The following is a 15459-nucleotide window of genomic DNA, read 5'->3' as shown; positions in this document are numbered from 1 at the left end:
GAGCCTTCCCACCACTCCCATCAGTGCCTTCTCCCTCTTCTCCACCACCTCCCTTCCCTAGTCCTCCCCTCATCCCTGAACCCAGACCTACTCTCTAGACACAGCCTGTGTCTCCCTCCTGCTGCATCTCCCACTCCCTGCGAGTAGCTCTTGGCTGACTGTGCCTGGGAAGTGCTATGCTATTTGGGGGCAGGTGGAACTTTCTTGACACAGCTGGGCACCTTGGTTGGGCTACATGGTTGGGCTACATCATATGATTGGGCTGGGGAGCTGTTGGGTGATACCATAGACAGTATGAGGGATACTGGGATCCACGTTTGGATATTTAATGCAACCAAGAATAAGGCTAGGGTTAGGCTCCATGACTCCCTGTGACTTACCGGACCTACCAAAGCCTCTCTCAACTGGGCCCCAACCCACTCTTGTACGGGGCTGAGTTACCCATTAGGCACAGCAGGTGCAGTGCCCAGGGCCCACAGAAATGTTTTAGCTTCTTTTAAAACCAGAAGAAATAAAGTAAATACAATCAGCCTGGATTACATTCATCTTTATACCAACATAGTCATAACATTAATTTTTTTTTGAATGGAGCAAGAGCCCTGTGAAGGCTAAAGTGCCTAGGGCCCCTGAAATTCACGATGTAACTCTGATCTTCCAGCTTCTACACCAGTCACTCCCTCACCCCAATGTCCTCTGGGTTTCTCAGACCCACTGGGGCCACATGTCCTCTGTGGCTTTGCTCCTGCCAGGCTGCTGCCTGTGTAACAACTCTGCTTATTGAGCCCTTCCCATCTGAGGACTCATCTTCCGAGGTCTTAGGTCAAACATTGCCATCTTTGTGAGGCCTTACCTGATTCCCTAAGTGGAAGGAATTGCTCCTTCTGACTCATCCAGCACCTCTTGGAGCATCTCCAGGCTTGCTATGATTTGCTTACATTTAGCGTGTGAGTTCCATGGGGACAGGACCTCGTTTCACGTCTCACGTCTCCACGTGCTTGACACAATACATAAGCTAGATTTAGGGCCAGAGAATGTTTGGGGACACGAGACAGTGGCTGTAACAGAACTTTTCAGATGTGTGTGGTTCTTCATAGCCCAAATCAACTGATTCAGCTAAGGGACAACACAGGTAAGAGAACACAACGCGAGTTTCCTTGACCAATGCCAGAAAACCTTTATTTCCACTGAGACCTCTCATCCAATTCTCTTCTTTCCGGGAAATTTTTCCCTTCCCTACTGCAGGTTGTACCCTGGCCACTCCTTTCCTTTTGGCTGGCCTACCCCAGAATGTCTCCTCTGTAGGGTCCAGAAGGCTCTCAGGGATGTAGGCGGCCTCCTGCAGGGTTGAGTTGCAATGGGAACAAGAGACAGCTGTGGTCCCATAGCACCCTCATCTGGTGACATCCTGCTACTGACAGTCAAAAGAAGCCTTCCCAGATGAAATTTTAGTCCTCTGCGCAGCCATGCTCTTCTTCCGGCAAAAGAGCCATGTGCAGTCCGGTCTGCTTCCCATGGGGGCTTTGATGTGGGCCCAGCAGTGGATCAGCCTTCCAGACACGCTCAACTCTGCACACTCTTCCTGCCGCCTCAGGCTTTCCAGGACCCTCCCGAGCCTTATCAGAGTCCTTACCCTCAGGGCTACTGATACCTTGCTGGGTGACCTTGGACAGATTCACTTACCTGGACTCAGTTTCATAATATGAAAATGATAGGGTTGGGCTACGTGATTTTCACGTTGTGCTTCCAGACTGTTAGAAGTTAGGGGCTGGAAGGCATTACCTGTCCCTCTCTCAATTTCACTCATGCTACTTTGTTTTTTTAATCTACCTTTTATATGGGGCTTAGAAAAAAGGGTTCTGGGACAAACCTGAGAATCACTGGCTCCAGGAGCTTTCTTTTAACACTAACATCCCAGGATTCCTAAGTGTGCTCTCTCCACAATGGCTACCTGGCCCTGTTTTTCCTTTCTTTTTTTTGGAGATGGAGTTTCGCTCTTGTTGCCTAGGCTGGAGTTCAGTGGCGCGATCTTGGCTCACTGCAACTTCCGCCTCCCAGATTTAAGCAATTCTCCTGCCTCAGCCTCTCGAGTAGCTGGGATTACAGGTGTGCGCCACCATGCCTGGCTAATTTTTATATTTTTAGTAGAGATGGGGTTTTACCATGTTGGCCAGGCTGGTCTCGAATTCCTGACCTCAGGTTATCCACCCAGCTCGGCCTCCCAGAGTGTTGAGATTACAGGCATGAGCCACCGTGCCCGGCCCTGGCTGTTTTCCTATGCTCTGTGGAGGCCAGCCAGCTAGAAATGATCAGAATGGAGGAAGAGGGAACGAGAAGGCTGGTGGCGAGTGGTCTAGCGTTCTTGTGGTGCAGCGGAAGGAGCCCTGGCTCAGCATTGAAGAACGAGCCTCAGTCTTGGCTCCAGCCATCTGCTAGCTATGGGACTACAGACAAGCCCCTTTACCTGTGTCTCAGTTTTCGTATCTGTAAAATAGGCACAGTGGTTTCTGTCCTGTCTTTCTCACAGGATTACTGTACAGATAAAGTAAGATAAAGGACACCTGTCAAGGAGATATCTGTAAACAGTTCTACAGACTTCAGGTAATAATAGCAAGGGAGGATCTCTTAGACCTCTGATCTGTCTGTTAGAATATACTTTTTTTTTTTTTTCCCTGAGATGGAGTTTCGCTCTTGTTGCTCAGGCTGGGGTGCAATGGTGCTGTCTTGGCTCACTGCAACCTCTGCCTCCTGGGTTCGAGCGATTCTCCTGCCTCAGCCTCCCAAGTAGCTGGGACTGCAGGTGCGTGCCATCATGCCCAGCTAATTTTTGTACTTTTAGTAGAGATGGAGTTTCACCATGTAGTCCAGGCTGGTTTCAAACTTCTGACCTCAGGTGATCCACCTGCCTTGGCCTCCCAAAGTGCTAGGATTACAGGTGTGAGCCACTGTGCCCAGCCAGAATATATCATTTCACTGGACTCTGCAGGTGCTTTGGATGATCAAGGAATAGGACATGGCTGTAGAAGTACTTTTCTTCTTCTTTTTTTTTTTTTTTTGAGACAGTCTCACCTGTTGCCCAGGCTGGAGTGCAGTGACACAATCAAGGCTCACTGTAGCTTCAACCTCCGGGGAACAAGCAATCCTCCCACCTCAGCCTTCTGAGTAGCTGTGACTACAGGCATAAGCCACCATACCCAGCTTTTTTTTTTTTTGCGGAGGGGAGGGTGGGCGTAGAGATGGGATCCTCACTATGTTGCTCAGGCCAGTCTTGAACTCCTGGGCTCAAGCCATTCTCCCACATTGTCTTCCCAAAGTGCTAGGAGTTCAGGCATGAGCCACTGTGCCCAGCCTGAAGTACTTTTCTTGAACTCAGCATTGCTGCCCTGAACCCTCCCCCAGCTGCCTTCCCTACTTTGGAAGCCTCTATTTCTAGAACAGGAAAACGCTACGCTAAATATATGTCCTAATGGTCTCTTCCATCGGTGTGAAGGAAAGAAAATGGGCCCAATGTTGTTGCAAGGATTAGGAAGGTCCTGCCTTGCCACCCAGTGGGTTTAGAAATCCATCTTTACGGCCTCCAGAGAAGCTGGTGATCAGGTTCCCAGACATCAGCAATCCTGTTTCCTGAGGAGCTTGTGGGGGCTCTCTCTGGGGATGATCTGGGTCCTAGACAAAGAGCCACAACTGATGGGGGTCACTGGGGTTGCAGGGGGCCATGGCTGGCTTTTTGTCCTGGGATGTCAGGCAGGTACCAGATCCTGAGTTCCTGATGAGCTGATCCTAAAAGATGACAAAGCAAAAGGTCAGTCTGGGCCACAGACCTCTTAACAGTGCTACCAGGGACAATGCGATGGGGTGCAATTGACAAAAGCCAAGGGAGCCCCACAAGGCACAAAGAAGACACTTCCCCATTCCTTTCCTGCCCTCTCATGAGACACATTCCTGAGTTCCCACCTCTATCTGGTGCCAAATCCCCATCCCTAGCTTCAGACTGAGTGGATGAAATGGTGAAAGACAAGACCATGGGCTGAGAGAAAAATGCTTTCAGGGCCTCCCGCACCCCCAGATGGCCAGGCTCAAAGACCCAGGGCCACTGCTCCACCTCCAATTTTCTGCCTTGGATTATGTTTAGACTGCTCCCTTCCCTGCAGCCTCCAGGTTAGGTTCCTCTTTCCTAAGCTGGGGTGGAGTAGGGAGGCTCACTTGGGGTGCTGGCTTGAGCTCAGCATGGTGGCGGTTACATGGCATATCCTGGAGCAGTGTGGTGTAATGGAAAGAGCCCGTGCTTTCAAGTCAGACCCATCTGGGGCTAAATCCCAGGCCTGCCATTTACTAGTGATGGGTCTTGGGCCAGTCACAGACATGCTGGGCTTCCTCTGGCTCCAGCTCATCTGTAGAAACAGTGACTATTCCTGCTTGGAAAGAGCCTCTGAAAGATTAACTGGACCCAGGCATGTGAGTGCCTAGCTTTGAGCCTAGGACACAAAGGACAAGCAGGAACTATGAATGACTCTTCACCTTCTTCTAATTGGGTTCAGCCTAAAAATGCTTCAGCCATGGCAGAGCTAGCCATGAACCATAACCTGTCACCCCATTTTTACATCAGTCATCACCAAATACCCTTTAAGCCTGAAGAACCCTGCCTGTGGCCACGCACACACTCACCTACCTTCTACATTGCTCTACTCCACCCCATGGCGTCTCAGGAAGAAAATGAAGAAAATATAGAGGGGCCGATGTGGCCTCAAGTTCTCTTTTTATTTTTTATTTTTCCCAAGATGGAGTCTTGCTCTGTCACCCAGGCTGGAGTGCAATGGCACGACCTCAGCTCACTGCAACCTCCGCCTCCCGGGTTCCGGCAATTCTCCTGCCTCAGCTTCCTGAGTAGCTGAGATTATAGGCGCCGACCACCATGCCCAGCTAATTTTTGTATTATTAGTAGAGATGGGGTTTCACCATGTTGGCCAGGTGGTCTCGAACTCCTGACCTCGTGATCTGCCCTCCTCGGCCTCTCAAAGTGCTGGGATTACAGGCGTGAGCCACCACACCTGGCCTCAAGTTCTTGATTCTGAGCTTTCTGGACACTGACTCACCTGGGCCAATTCCCATTCCTCGTCCTTGGGGACCTGGCTATTCTTGCCAGTGAAGTGACAGCTCCCAAGGCCCAGAGCACCCTTGCTGACATGTAGACACAGCTGCTTTGCGATGTTGTGGCGAAGGTCCCTCTGAGTTGTGTACTCAAAGTACTGGAAATCAAGACAAGAGAAGCAGGTGGAGAGTTCACCCCCAGCCTTCCAAAGCCACCTGCCCTGAGCTGTCTACCATGCATGGTCTCCTGGGGAGGAGAGTGAATGTGAGGCCATGCCAAGACTTTACTCATTTATGTGCTGCCTTCAGGATTGTTACCATATCAGGGTTATACTGGAATTTTATATACGTATATATATATATATATATATATGTATATGTATATAAAATTCTTTTTTATGAGATGGGGTCTTGCTATGTTGCCCAAGCTGGTCTCAAACTCCTGAGCTCAGGTGATCCTCCCACCTTGGCCTCCCAAAGTGCTGGGATTACAGGTGTGAGCCACTGCGCCCAACCAGTATATTTTCTCTTTTTTTTTTTTTTTTGTTTTTTTTTGAGGCAGGGTCTTGCTCTGTTGCTTAAGCTAGAGTGTGGTGGCATGATCATAGCTCACTGCAACCTTGAATTCGTTTGTTCAAGCGATCCTCCATGTCAGCTTCCTGAGTAGCTGAGACTGCAGGCGTGTGGCACCACACTCAGCTAATTTTTAAAAAATTTTTTATAGAGATGGGGTGTCTTGCTATGTTGCCCAGACAGGTCTCAAACTCCTAGGCTCATGTGATCCACCTGCCTCACCCTCCCAAAGTGCTGGGATTACAGGTGTGGGCTACTGTGCCTAATCACATTTCCTTTAAATTAGATTAAAATTAAATTTAACTTAGCCTCATTTTAAGTAACATCCGTGAAATCATGTGATATGCTTGTTCTATTTTTGCTAATACATTACTATTAAAATAAAAAATGTTCTCCAATGCACCACTGGAAATCATCTTGCAGGCCAGTGGTATAGGAAACTGCTCTAGAATGACTGTCTTCACCTACATATGCCAGCGGGCTTGTTCAGTGACCCACACCACTCCTTTCCCCACTCTGGCTCTGTTTTCAGTGCCTCTCACTTACTAGTGCTGGGCACCTAGTTTTGGGGTCACTGGAAGGTGGTAGGATCAGAGTGGTAGCTTCTGGGCAGAGGATGCATTGAAGATAGAAGTTGAGTGCAGGTGATGGGATGTGCTCGAAAATTTTCCACCCTCACCCCTAAATATCCCCCAGCAGCTAGCCTCCTCAAGCCTCCTCTGATGAACAACCCTCCCTCCCATCCCCTTCTCACACCCAGCACCGATGCCTCGTTCTCTCCGGATGTCCCTTATTCAGACCTTGTGTGTGTTATGCCTTCTCCTCCGACTGGAAGCTTCCTGAGGGCAGGGATGGTATCTCCTCCCTCCCAGTCCTCAGGAAAGGACTCTTTAGGGTAGAGAAAAGGAGCCGGTGAGGAGAGGAGATGCTCCGGAGATGGGTGGGCTGCATACCTGGTTGCCGCCAAGGCCGTGGCAGGAGTACATGATGAGGGGCTTCCCCCCGCGGTTGTTCTCACCCACATCCAGGCATTGGTTGGTGCCGAGGTTCTTGATCTGCAGAAGGGTGAGCAGAGAGGGGAAGCAGGATGGCACAGTCAGGAGGTTCCTCATGTGTGGTATGGGGCCCCACTGGAACAAATTCCAGTGAACTGCAACAAATTTGCATGGCTGGATTTCCCCCGTCATTTCTCTCCTCTGTGCGTTAACCCACATGCCTGGAGCTAACAGCAAAGTGAGCTGCAGAACCCCAGAGGCTGGAAAGGGCAGGACTGAACCCCTCTGTGGGGCAGGCAGGGAACCTCCCAGGATGCCAGGTCCCTGGAAGAAGCCCTCAGCACGTGGGAGTTTCCTTATAAGCAGTGGTTCTCAAATGTGAGCCCTGGACCATCAGCATCACCTGGAGACTCGTGAGAAATGCAAGTTTTCAGACCTCCCCTGAGTCCTTCTGAATCAGGAACTCTGGGGATGGGCCCTAGCATTTTACCGTGCCTTCCTGGTGATTCTGATGCATGCTAATGTTTCAGGACCACTGCTTGTGGGTTGTTTTGCCCTTTATAAGGTTTTTTGCTATCTCTAGAAGCCCCAATGTGGCCTCTCAGTCCTCCTCCTGGATAAAGGAGGGTGCAGGGCAAAAGTCAATTCTTGTTTGTCATCCATCTGTGGGGTCAGTGGTCTTGAACTTCTCCAAGGGGTGCTGTGGTGATGGGCAGGCAGGTTGGTTCTCAAGACTTACGGCACCATAGAAGGTGGGCGTCAGGTCAGGAACAAACATCTCTGGGTAGACATTGTGCAGGTACCAGGAAAAGTTGTGACAGTGCAGTTGTTCCCTCAGCTGCAGTCGTTCCGAAATGTCACCGAAGGATTTCTGTCAATCAAGCCAGCCCCCTAAGGATCAGTTCCACCAGTTTTTTTTGTTTTTTTTTTTAAGAGGGAGTCTCACTCTGTTGCCCAGGCTGGAGTGCAGTGGTGCAATCTCAGCTCACTGCAACCTCCCCCTCCTGGGTTCAAGCGATTCACCTGCCTCAGCCTCCTGAGTAGCTGGGACTACAGTCGCGCACCACCACGCCCAATTAATTTTTGTATTTTTAGTAGAGATGAGGTTTCACCATGTTGGCCAGGCTGGTCTGAAACCCCTCACCTTAGGTGATCTGCCCGCCTCGGCCTCCCTAAGTGCTGGGATTACAGGCGTGAGCCACCACACCCAGCCAGTTCCACCAGTCTTTGACCTTCCTGTCTGGGCTGAAGTAGTGCAGATAGCATGGAGCGCCTGGGGCTACTGTCTCTCATGTTCATTCCCACTCAGGACCTGTTAAAGCTACTGGCCCAGCCCTCATATCCAATCCCAAAAACCCCGCCTTAGCTTTGAGAGTCCCCTGCTTATCGGTCCATATCCTGTGACTCCCCAGACAATTATGTCCCACTCCCCAGTGCCGAGGCTCTCAGAGCCATAAGCCTCCAAAGCCTCCGTAAGAGGCTTTTCCTCCAAATCTCCTTTCCCTCCCTTCCCCTCCAAAGGGATGCAGAGACTCTATGCGTAGGGACAACATTCTCTAGCTTTCGAAACCTATGTGCCTTGTGGCCTTCTCCTGGGCTCTAGCTCACAGGTCCCTGAGGGTGAAGGGAGGCGCCAGATGGTAGAGATGAGGTGGGTCCCAGCCATTAGGCCCATGAACAGGGTCTGGGGGCCGTACTTCTCTTCATCTAAACCTCTCCGAGAACCATTTCCTCTCACCTCTTGGGCCATCTTTGCTGCCTGCAGATTTCTCCTATAGAAAATCTTCTTGTAGCTGTCCATCCAGACCTCTGCTAGGCGCACTTGATTGCGAGCAATGACACTAGTGCCCTTGGGGAAGGTGTGGGGGCTCTTGGTCCGGAACACATGGCCTACGACAGAGCAGGGGATGATCTCCAGCTGGCCCCCACACTGCCACACCTGATGTAAGAGGAGACAGGATGAGGCCTTCAGTGGGCTAGGTGAGACAGTCTCCCCATAAGCAGCTCTATTCTATTCCCAGGGCACCAGACCCCAGGTCCAAGGACTTGGGCAAATGCTGCTCTCTCTCCCTGGGAAAAAGGATACCGACCAGGCTTCTCCCTAGGCCATGACTACACGATCCCAGGCTTTCTGATGTTGGTTCACTCTGACTTAAGCACAGGGAGACTGCAGGGTCCTGTGTTTACCAGGGCCCACTTTAGGGAAAAGCCTGCTGGTTAATTTTTGTTACCTGTGCCTGTATACCTACTCTGAGCTCTGATCACTTGGCTTTTTGACCTGGAAATGTGAGTTTATCAGCTCCCTCAGGTGATAAAAACCAGAGCATCAGTCTGTTAATTAATAGCAAGGATAGTTGGCTGCTAGGTGGCTAGTGGTAGTCACCTGGGCCCTTAGCACACTGGCTGCCTAGGAAGGTGAACAGAGGTCAGAGGCTCATGGAGGAGCCTAGGATTGGGCCGCTGGGAGTTGGGGTGACTGGCAGGTGACCCTTTTCTATGCTGGTGGGCTGGCTGAAGACATCCCTCCCACTGGTTTCTTCTTTTGGGTTTTAGGTGGGAAAGTATGTTGTTATTCATTTTAGTGTGGCAGCAACAGAAATACATAATCGTTATAGTAACAGCAGGCATCAATTACGTGCTTAATGTGCAACAGGCACCGTGAGAGGTGACTTCATAAATGAGCTCATCTACTTACTAATTACTTTTCCATGGCATGGAGATTTGTGTAGGTTTCATGGAGAGGTAATCCTTTCTTCCTGACCTAATCCTGATTTGCCTAATTCCTGGAATCTCTCAGAGTTCTGGGGTCCACCAGAGTTGGGGCCACCATCTTCTCTGACTGTTATGAAGGGCTTATTGTACATAGGTAGGGAAACTTCAAAGGTTACCAGGGCATGTGTCCTTTGAACTGGGAAGGGGAGCCTGATTTTTCCAGAAAAAGGATGATGACTGGTTACTCATCTGTTTTTTTTTCTAGCCCTCGTTGTGAACATACTAACCTGTTTCTATCTTCACCCTAACCCTTTCCCACAGACATCGCAAAAGAGTCCCCAGTCACCAGATGTCCAGTCCTCATTACCCCTATCATTCCTTGCCTCTGAGAAGTTGTGCCCAGTAGTTTGTTTTGAGCTGTCCAGGCTGACTGCCCAAGCCCTACTGCCATGGACAGGGGGAGCAGAAAAGAGGAAGAGACACACTGGGAAATAGCCACCCTTTCTAGTTCAGTTCCAGATGGGATGTCCCTGATGCCACCTCTGCCTGAGAGATGTTTCTCAAGCTGTCGCCTGGGATGTTGTGGTTCCCCCCAAAGCCCTCTTCACTCTCACCCGGAAGGACATTTCCACGTTCTCCCCTCCCCAGATCTCCATCTGATTATCATAGGTACCGATGTGCTCAAAGTAGGACTTGGAGATGGAGAAGAGGCCACCAGCAAACGTCGGGGATCTGGAGAGACAGAGGGAGAAGTGTGTGCATCTTCTGGGAGAGGAGGAGCGGAGCCTGGCGGGGAAAGCTGTTTGTGGACTCCCCTCCTAACCCACCTCCCCCTCCTTTCCTCTTTCTCAGGACGTGCAGCCCCTCATCCACTAACTCACTCATCATTTAGCTTTTACTATGTCCTCTTCCCCTTCTAGGACCAGGTCAAGGAAATATGTAATTATCCTCTAAAAGGCACTCATTCATTCGTTCAACCTAGGATGCACGTAACACTGGCCACCAGGGCCCGTGCTACATGATGGACACACAGAACGGAGAAAGACAGATCCTATTCCCCCAGAGCTCAATCTAGTCACAGAGGTTAAAGCTACCATTAGTTATTTTTGGCAGCAAAGTGCCTGGAGCCTAGGAGATACTCAACTTTCAGAAGCTGTGTGAAATTGTTTTTGAAAATAGGCAGGATTCAAACCATGAATAAATGAATGAATGAATATTATCAGCTGGGCTGACTCCATTCTGTTTCAGGGCCCCTGCCCTTCAGGGACTATTAAGCCACAGTTTTAGTAGGCGCCTAGCCCTGGTGATTTACACTGCATGAGAAACTGTAGATTTGGGGAGAAGTTGCCAGTTGCTTTTAACAGAGAAAGCTGATAAAAGGTGCTCCTGGAAACAGTGGAAAGTCAGGTGAGATCAAGCTCAATTTGGGCTACAGGGAACATTTAGAAGGTTATAAAAAGATTCTGGCTTTCAGACACAGGCAGGGAGGTGTGGACTCAAGATAAGATAAATTGACAAAAACATCTAATTCCTAGAATTTAGATACCAGGTTGCTTCTAAGAGGGACTGGGCTAAGCGTTAGGGCATCGAAGCGGACCCGGGGAAGTATAAGCAAGATGGAATGCTGGGGTGGGGGCCGGTGAGACATGGCAGGAGCACAATCATCAGCTGCTGGTTTCTGTGTGGGCCAGCCTGGCATGGCTAGGGCTTTGCTGCCCTCAGTGGGCAGCTTCATGTGGTACAACCAAGCAGAAAGATACAGAACCCCTGTAACCCCAGAACCTATCTAGGTGCCTTACACACAGCTGGGGCCCAATCACTGTTCATTCGCATGATCCATCAAGGTGCCTACCCAGGAATGTGACCCTGGTGTTACCCTGTGGTTGCTCTTGTCTCCCCGAAGTTGGCTCCTGCGGCCACTTTCTGGAAGGAATTTCAGTCGTGCTCAGGCTGGCTTCCTATCACTTTGGAAGAGGCTCTGGCCTCTCCCAGGGGTCTTAAACCAGCACAAGTAGCACCCTGAGAGGCTCAGAGAGTGCTGGAACTGCAGAGGAGCACTTGGAAGCCAACCTGCTTCCTCCCCCACAGGCCCTGAGTTTTGTCTTTGAGAAGTCTCCCAGACCGAGAAGTCACTGATAGATTAGCCATGAGGACAAACCCTGCATGGGAAGCTTCACTGTAAATTCACAACCACAGGCAACCTCTAGCAAACACCCTTTATGTCCTGGCCTACCCCTAGAATCCCCCAGGTCCTCTGCCTCTCCTCTTAGGCTCTGGTTGGCTTGAGATGGGAGGCCGGGAGGGGACTGTCAGCAGTCCTCCTGGGGTGGGGGCGCTACATGAAGAGCCTCGGCAAGCCATGCATGCTACCGGGGCATGTGGGCCAAGGAGCACATTCATTCCTCAAACACTGGAGCTTTGTCTTCCAGTTGTATGGCCCTTGGACATTGAAGCCTGCGACGTCAGTGATGGGTGGGGGCCAGGTGCCCTCTTTCTGACTGTGCTGCTGTGTGCCTGGTCACTGGCATGGGGGTGGGGGTGGGGATCTGTTGCAGTGCACACCAAACAAAAGGCAGCTATGAAACAAACATTGGGTCAGTGGAAAGTTCCAATTTCTTTTCTCTCTTTTGCCTTTTCCTTTCCCTCTCTCCTTCTAATGGAGACAGAGCAGCTGGCTGTTCAGGATCTGTGGGATTTCTCCCTGTGGCATTCACCTGAGTTCCTTTCTACTGGGACTCTGAGCAGGTTTTTTTTTTTTTTCTTTTTCTTTTTTAAGAGATGGGGTCTTGCTATGCTGCCCAGGCTAGCATAGCAAGCCTGTTGTTAAACTCCTGGGCTCAAGCAATCCACCTAATCCACCTCAGCCTCTCATCTAGCTGGGATTACAGGTGTGGGCCACTGTGCCTGGCATGGACAGCATTTTTTAGGATTCTGGGCACGTGGAGAGGAAGAAGCACCAATCCTTTCCTCCTTTCAAACCTTCCCTCTTATCTCTGGCTACTGTATCTCCAACCTCTGCATCCCTCCGTCCTGGATGTATATTCAGTTGAGCCTTAAGTATACTGGCCAGTCTAAGATAACAATGACACAAATAATCCCAAACCACAGGCTACACTAAAAGTCACTCCTCAACTTGGTTTGTCTGAGACAACTGTTAAAATAAACTTACAGTCTCCAATAACACCAACAGGCTGCCTGGAGAGGGGAGGATGGGGTGAGTATAAGAGGGGAAGGTGAGCCCAGTGGGCATTAAACTGTGGGTTGACTTCCAACTGTCTACCCTGCAGCTCAGGGGCTGGCACACAAGAGCCTGTGGGCAAAATCTGGCTGCCTGGTTTTAGAAGCCTCTGGGGCAAAAAATTGTTTTTACATTTTTTAATGTTTGTAAAAAAATAAAAAATAAATAAGATGAAGAATATGCAGCAAACTATATGTGGCTGGCAAAGCCCAAAATATTTATCATCTGGCCCTTCACCAAAGAAGTTCAGGGCAACTGCTACAAACTTCACGCTGCAGAAAATGTGTCTGTTTTCTTTTAGTATATTCTCAGTCTTTTCAAAGACAGTCACCTGGGGGCACATACCACTCCCTCTTATTACAGTGACTATTCCACAATGGCCTCCATCACATCTCTTGCCCCATCTGCAAGCATGGGCCACTCCTTTTATGTGTAGGGAGGAATAAACTAAAGAATGTATAGCCCTTAGTTCAGTGCCTGGCACATGGTAAGTGGTGAATAAGAGCAAACTGTCATGGTGAATAAGAGCAGTGCCACGGTTAGGGCCAGAGAGTCCGGGAAGTGTGTCCTTGCTCCACTGTTGCTAGCTGCATGATCTTAGGTCAGTGTTTATCACTATGAGCCTTAGTATTCTTAGTATTGTACCTGCTTCATAGGGAGTGAGGATTAAACACAATATGTCAAGTGCTTGATAGAGCACCTAACAAATGTTGATGTGAGATGGCACAGGTTCCTGGAACTGGGTAGGACTGGGGCCAGGTTGGGGGCTCACCAGGCTGCGGTCCTTACTTGATGGGGTAGGTTTCATCCTTGCGCCTCTGCTTCTCATGTGGAGGAAGTGTTTCCCAGCCGAAGGTCAGGCTCCAGTCAAAGTTGCCTCGGCTATGGACTCTGCCCCTCTGGACAGGCTTGGCGAACTCAAAAGTATTAAGGTCGATGGTGACGATGTCTGGGCTCACCACCACTGTCTTGTCCTCAGCAATTCGAGCCAGGAGGGGCTCCAGCCAGCCGTGGAAGCACTCACCTGCAGGCCCCAACCAGGAGGCAGCAGTCAGGGCCCTGCCCACAGCAGAGCCCAAGCTGCATCCTGGAGGGAATGCCCAGGAGGATAAGAGACCGTCCACCTACTCCTGGGTTACAGGCAGCAAGCCCCACAGCTACAGGGAGCACACAGAATTTCCTAAAACCCTTCTACCACCCCTCTACCCCCAAAGGCGGAGGCAGCTTTGGCAGGGAGAATGGAGGTCTCAGGGGAGTAACATGGTCAACTCAGATGACCCAAAAGCACAGGGAGGCCCTGGATGGTATCTTCCGGGGTTCCAGCCGATCCATTGGCTCAGCCCTCCGGGCCCACGTGTGGATTTCAGAAGAGGGTGTTCCCCCTCCCAGGGGCATCTGCATGTCAAGCTTCAGCCCTAATCGTAGAAGAATAATCTCTTTCATTTGTCTAGCTCCTTGAGATTTTCAGCGAGCTTCTGCACGTATTATTACTTCATTAGGCCCTCAGAGTAATATTTCTGTTCAGTAAGGTTAGTATCCTCATTCCTATTTTATAAATGAGGAAACTGAGGCTGTTAGTGGGGCAGGGTCAGAATGCAAACCAAGAATTCTGACTCCAAGTCTAGAGCTTCCCCTAATATATATCACCACTCCTAGGGAAAATATTTCATCCTCCACAACAGTGGGGAAGTGTTTTGGTTTTGGGCAAGAAGGAGGCCTTCCTGGCTCCATGTTGCCCTAGAAGAAAGCCTCAAACAAGCCAGTTCTGTCATAGCAGGAGGCCTCTCTGAGAGGCCAAGCTCAGAGCAAGGTGCAGATGGGAGTACAGGGAGGGATGAATGTCTGGGGCCCCGGTGATCACTGGAAATCACTTCCAGTGATTTTGGGGTCACCAGTTGTTTTAGGGATGTTTGTCTTCATGATGAAACATCCTTGGGATTGGGGTGAGAAAGGGGTAGAGGCACCTGGAGTGGGTCCCAAGCCTCCTTCACTCCTGGAGGAGAGAACAGGAAGGGGCCTTGGGGAGGCTGTGGCCCTGGCTCATTCTAGCAGGGAGGGAGCCTCCAGGTTACACCCAGGCCAGTGCCCTGGTACTCACAGTGGGCATCCAGGAACGTGAGCACCTCCGCCTGTGCCACGCTGGCCCCCAGCAGCCGGGCGGTGATCAGCCCCTTCCGCTCCTCCTGCCGCACCACCCTCACCACCTGCAGCTGCTTCACGTACTGCTCCAGCTTCTCCTTTAGGTGCTCTGGAAGGGACAGTGTCATTGTGGCCAGTCCACCACTTTGCTGTATACCCAGTCCCCTGTGGGCACCAAGCTAGGGGCTCTCAGGCCTCTAGCAGGCCTGAATTTTAAACCCCCAACACCTGCTGCACTGAGCCATTCCACAGAAGCCAGAGCTGGGGAAGGAGGTTAACAGGGAAGATGGGGAGAGGAAGAAAGAAGCCCTGTCTGTGGTCAAAACTGCCTCACCAGGGCTCTGGCTCTGTGGTGCTAGATCCTATGCCTGTTCACCTGGGCACCCTCTCTAATGTCAGGGACAGCACCTCGGAGTTGTGTTTCTGTGGTCACGTATCAAGTACAAACTTTTTGTTGCTGTTGTTGTTGAGATGGAGTCTCATTCTGTCACCCAGGCTGGAGTGCAATGGCGTGATCTTGGCTCACTGCAACCTCCACCTCCTGGGCTCAAGTGATTCTCCTGCCTCAGCCTCCTGAGTAGCTAGGACTACAGGTGCGTGCAACCACGCCTGGCTAATTTTTACATTTTTAGTAGAGATAGCATTTCACCATATTGGCCAGGCTGGTCTCGTACTCCTGGCCTCAAGTGATTCACCTGCCTTGGCCTCCAAAGTTCT

The 15459-nt window shown here is 50.6% G+C and overlaps 1 protein-coding gene across 7 annotated transcripts in view; it reads right to left on the bottom strand.

Moving 5' to 3' along the window:
• Nucleotides 1–531: 531 nt before the first annotated feature.
• The window catches only part of GALNT6 (polypeptide N-acetylgalactosaminyltransferase 6), a 45929-nt gene continuing 31001 nt past the window's right edge, over nucleotides 532–15459 (bottom strand). For all 7 annotated transcript variants that reach the window (XM_034935825.3, XM_034935829.3, XM_063593059.1 and 4 more), the window contains 8 exons: nucleotides 14702–14851; nucleotides 13393–13627; nucleotides 9980–10097; nucleotides 8392–8592; nucleotides 7393–7524; nucleotides 6612–6713; nucleotides 5091–5243; nucleotides 532–3777 (listed from right to left, as the gene is read on the bottom strand). In XM_034935825.3, coding sequence (XP_034791716.1) covers nucleotides 3664–3777; nucleotides 5091–5243; nucleotides 6612–6713; nucleotides 7393–7524; nucleotides 8392–8592; nucleotides 9980–10097; nucleotides 13393–13627; nucleotides 14702–14851 — 1205 coding nt within the window. In that variant the 3' untranslated portion in view covers nucleotides 532–3663. The remainder of the gene's footprint in view (nucleotides 3778–5090; nucleotides 5244–6611; nucleotides 6714–7392; nucleotides 7525–8391; nucleotides 8593–9979; nucleotides 10098–13392; nucleotides 13628–14701; nucleotides 14852–15459) is intronic.

This window comes from Pan paniscus, chromosome 10 (assembly GCF_029289425.2).
Source record: "Pan paniscus chromosome 10, NHGRI_mPanPan1-v2.0_pri, whole genome shotgun sequence".
NCBI lineage: Eukaryota > Metazoa > Chordata > Mammalia > Primates > Hominidae > Pan > Pan paniscus.
This window is presented reverse-complemented; position numbering and strand designations above follow the sequence as displayed.